Source organism: Amborella trichopoda, chromosome 12, assembly GCF_054954075.1.
Source record: "Amborella trichopoda isolate Santa Cruz 75 chromosome 12, AtrichopodaSantaCruz75HAP2 v2.0, whole genome shotgun sequence".
NCBI classification, from domain to species: Eukaryota; Viridiplantae; Streptophyta; class Magnoliopsida; order Amborellales; family Amborellaceae; genus Amborella; species Amborella trichopoda.
The window spans coordinates 3980905-3985707 of record NC_142347.1 but is presented as its reverse complement, the minus strand read 5'-3'; the positions used below and the strand labels follow the sequence as shown (position 1 = coordinate 3985707).

Genomic DNA, 4803 nt, shown 5'->3' with positions numbered 1-4803 from the left:
TCTTAAAACTTTCATTTCAAAACTTTTCTTTTAAAAAACACTCCATCGTTTGCATGAGTATAACTGCCAACTACCCTGTCCATCGTTACATGGCGTTACACTACTTAAAGGGCTCTATCGTTGCAGAAGCTAAAACTGCTAACTAAAAATTTGTTTTTCAAAATATCTTTCTCATTTCAAAATTTTCATCATATGCCATATGTTTTAAAAGAACTTTAATTTCTTTGTTAAAATCATGACCAGTTCAAGGCTCTAGGTTTTATTTCTAAAAATACTTTTAAAAACGAAGGAGTTTGGACACTAATATATGATGATTACCATGTTGCCACCTCATCTCTCTCTTCAGAATTGACCAAGTAAACCTTTGCCTAAACAAGATAAATCTATAGAAGACCTTAGAAAACCCTAAGAAAATAAAAGAAAGTGTCAGGTTTAAGAATTTGAAATTGTGAAAAACCCTTAAAGTTAAGTGGCATGGTCAGAAAATCCAACTCGAGTTTTAAGCTAGTGTAACTCATCGACATCTCATGCCGAAAACCCTAGAATGAAAATACCCTAAGTGGGTGAGCGGAAGGCGCAATATCTTGGAAGGATAGTTGGTATGTCCTCTGACTACAATACATCATGATGAAAATTAAAATGTCTACATTATCTTTGCCACTCACTTGCCCTTTGAAGGACAGGGAGTGCCAAAGAGTGTCTACTTCTTTGACACTCACCTGTCCCTCGAAGGACAGGGAGTGCCAAAGAGTGGCAACTGTAGACACCACATTTTTAAAATTGGTAAAATTCCATGATTTTCCTAACCTTAAAAAAACCATAGGACCACACTATTTCAGTAGACCCTTAAACCATAGACCACCATAATCCATGGTCCCCATCCTACGACTCAGACCTAGCAAATCTCATAGTTTTTAGTAGTTATCTACTCTATACTTAGCAAATCCCATAGTTTTTAGTAGTTATCCATTCTACACGGAGCAAATCCTATAGTTTTAGTAGTTATCCAATCCATATCCCTATTAGATCTATAAGAAAAGAAAACTAGCGTGTTTAAGGGGAGAGAAAGGGAAGAGTTGGGAGAGAGAGGTGGAACGTTGGAGGCTAGGAAATCTAAGAGAAAGAGCCCAGGAAATAAAAAAGCTTAGAGAGAGAGAGAGCTCAGAGAAAACGAAAGAGAGGAAGAGAGAGAGAAAGATAGAGAGACAAAAAGCCGGTTAGCAAATCTTAGACCTAGGAAAACCCTAGCTTTAGGCCACCCTTAGATCAAGAAATCCAACCAAGCCAAGGCTTGGTCAAAACTTGAAGAGAGACAAAAAAGGACGTACGGCATAAACTCAGCCGGTCCTGATACTGGCGAGGCCTTGAAGCCTCGGGTTTGCCGGGCCAACTGGCCTGGCCAAGCATTTTTCTTATGCTTTTTCCTTTATTTTTTAGTTATTTTGTTAGATCTAGGATTTTATATTTATTTTATTCTTTCGTGCTTTTTGGATTGATGCTGGCTATGCCATTGATCTGAGAGCGGATCTACTCATTTCTGAGTAGATCTAGCCTCAAATCAGAATTTGATTTTCCTTACTCTCTATCACTTTTTTAAAATCATTTTGTTGTACGGATCTGAGGAATCTTCCTATCAAGATCTCTCTTGTTTGCATTGTAAACAAAATCGTTAACATGGTACTATGAACGGTTATCATTGTAGATATATTGTAACAAATTTATATATGAATGGTCAATTGTCCATATGCCTCGTGCATAGGTGGTGTTATCACTTCATACGATTTAGTAAATATATAAATGCACTATTTGTCTCCGAAGGAATGGATAACCAATCGTCAACGGCCAGTAAAAATACTGTCATGGGGAGCAAATCACGAAAAGGCGAAACCAGACAATTTGCACAGTAGAACGTTGCAGAGGAGAATCAATTTATTGATATCTTGTTGAAAGAGGTCAAGAAAGGTAGGGGCCTAAAAAAAGGTGCATGACTCCGAATGATACAATTCATGAAAGGGGCAATTGGAAATTCCTATGACTTAGAACGATTGAAGAATAAATACAAGAAATTTAGGACCAAGTTCATGGAAGTAAAACTTTATCACAATCTGGTTTTGGGTTTGATTATGGGAAAAATATGGAGACTGCTGAACCAGTCCTATGGGCTCAGTATACAGTGGTGAGTTGAAAACCCTTTCGTTGTCTATTTCTATGTGGTTATGCAAGTTTCAGTACAATGTTCCCACAAATTGAATACATGCATATGTTTTATTTACAGGAGAATAGTTTTGTAAAAAGATACAACGGCAAGACTTTACCTTTATACTTCAAGGTCTTAGAGACCATATTTGGCACTGGGGTCACGGATGGAAGGGATGCATTAGGGGGAGGTGGCGTCACTTTGAATAGGCATGACCACCAAGTCACTCAAGGCCCTTCCCATGATACTAATGAAGAAGGTGCCGACACGGCAGCAATTCATACCCCTAGCACATCTGTGCTGGTGGTGGACTTGGGGCGTGATGAGGAGTTCAAGTCTTCCTCATCTGACGACATTATCGGGAAAAGAAGCAGCGCTCTCAGCTTCCAATAAGAGCTCAACGAAGAAAATGCAACCGACAACAGATAGCATGGCCAACATACTGCCCATGATGCATGTACCTTGAAGGAATGGGCAGCCGCTACCACTAACAGGAGGAAGCATGATCCTGCAGCTGATGTTGCTACTCAGGCAAGGAAGGGCAGGGAGCAACGCACAAGGATTGTTGAAGACTTATGAAAGGACGGAGAAATATGTGTTGATGTATTCATAAAGGCATCTCGGATAGAGTTCTTTTTGTACAGTGGAGAACCTATAGGGCCGAGTGGCTTGTTGGAGGATGCGGTGTAGAGTATACAACAGTTGTAGTTTTCTCAAAAAAAACAAAAAAAATTGAACCTGACAACTCACCTAACTGTTTCGAGTTTTAAAAGACGTCGAAGGGGTTTCACAAATATTTAGGATATGGATATTCTTATGGGAAAATTACAGATACCCCTACTTTGGACTTTCTAGACAACTTCCCTCCCAACCAATTTTATTTCGTAACTTTTATTTCAAAATATTTTTTTTTTACAAATACCCTCCAATTAAAAAGTCATTTATTTAGACCAAAATACCCTTATCTGTACAAGCTCGTGTCACATTCCCAACATGAGGTGCAGTCGGTTCAATACTTCCAACTGTCGGTCTGGCACTTCCAACTGCCAGTCCAGCATTGTATTCTTTGCTGGTATAGTGTGCACGTGGTTAGGCACAAGGTGCCTTCGATTTGACAAATATTCAATGGGTCCGATTGTGATTTTAGCTCGGTCTGGCACAAGGTGATATCTGTCCAGCACTCTTTTACATCGGTCCAACATATTTTTCATGCGGTCCGGTAGCTGTGCATTGGGGTACGGCAGTGGTTTTATTGTAACGGTCCGACAATTTTTTACTGCGACCCGACACTTAAGCTTTGGTCATTACGCATCCTAAGGGGATGTGACGCGAGTTTGTACGGATAAGGGTATCTTCATCCAAATAAATATGAGTTTTGACTGTGGGGTATTTGTCAAAAAAGTATGTTTTGGGGTAAAAGTTGCGATAAAAAAGTTGGCTGGGGAGAGATTGTTTAAAAAGTCTAAATTGAAGGTACCTACAATTTTTCTTATTCTTATTAACCATTAATCTTTTGGATAAAATTCAATATATAGAAACTCGGATTGGTCAAAAGACAATGGATCTTTAAAAACATTGAAATAAAAATACAAAAATAATGATGAGATACATCGAAATAATAATACAAAAAAGGATATTGTATGATGTGACTTATACTTTTCATATCGCAAAAGTCACGAGTCTTGTAGCGTGAATTTGGATCGCTAGATTGTGTTATTTGTCGACAGAAAATTTAAGGACTATTTTATCGAATTTTGAGCACGAGTCAATAGTGCACCTTCAAATTTGAGGACTACTTCCTCGTATTTTGAGCACGAGTCAATAGTGCACCCTCAGTTGCCTGATTTCGTATGCGAGTGTTACAGGCGATTATAACCGTTTTGTACCAAAAAGTAAACAGTTTTATTATATGCCTTTTTGAGACAAACATAATTGCATTATCATTTTAAGAAGTTTTTGAACCATTGAATATAGTCCTTTAGATATCGCTTGAGCTTATCATTATAATCTATGACGTAGAGGCCGAATCTCAAAGTAAATCTGGCCGCCCATTCCCAATTGTCCAAGAGAGACCACACAAAATATCCCTTTATAATGCATCCATCCTCGTAAAATTGGAATTGCCAAAGTTTGGAAGCTTATGGAATTTCAAAGTATTTTGTACCAAATTTGGAAAACATTTTTCATGTTCTACGCAAAAATTAAAGTGTGGATTCTATAGAGCCGAAACTCTAAACAATGAAAGTAATGTGCACCTTTAAATAGTATCGATAAATGTGTTTTCAAAACTGGAAATCTTTGTGATAGCTTTAAAACATATTCTTATCTTTAATTATAAAATTTTAAGCTTAAAAAATAATATAGATTGAGCATATCTATGAAAACTTGAAAATTGACGGTAAAAAAATGCATTACAAGATACACTAATTCTAAAACATGAAATCATTTTTTTTCTCATGTCTGTACATCTTGAGGTCAAGATGATCAATTTGAGAATATTTGAGCATCAAAACAACCTCTTCTAGTGAAATTTTTGAGATTACCCTAATTTGATTCTTTAGAGCATCGCAATTATATGAACTTTTTCCAAAATTAAGAGGACAAGG

At 37.3% G+C, this 4803-nt stretch overlaps 1 protein-coding gene across 1 annotated transcript; it reads left to right on the top strand.

Annotated features, from left to right (window-relative positions):
- Positions 1 to 1767: 1767 nt before the first annotated feature.
- Positions 1768 to 2946, top strand: LOC148779367 (uncharacterized). Its single transcript, XM_088853459.1, has 2 exons — positions 1768 to 2176; positions 2276 to 2946. The coding sequence occupies exons 1-2, from the start codon at positions 2135 to 2137 to the stop codon at positions 2588 to 2590; spliced, it is 357 nt and encodes a 118-aa protein (XP_088709585.1). The 5' UTR covers positions 1768 to 2134; the 3' UTR covers positions 2591 to 2946.
- Positions 2947 to 4803: the final 1857 nt, after the last annotated feature.

What these genes read in the sequence shown, in the direction of transcription:
- LOC148779367 (XM_088853459.1), top strand. Translation starts at nt 2,135, where the DNA reads ATGGAGACTGCTGAACCAGTCCTATGGGCTCAGTATACAGTG. An exon ending in TATGGGCTCAGTATACAGTG is followed by an intron (nt 2,177 to 2,275) that starts GTGAGTTGAAAA and finishes TTTTATTTACAG; the next exon opens with GAGAATAGTTTTGTAAAAAG.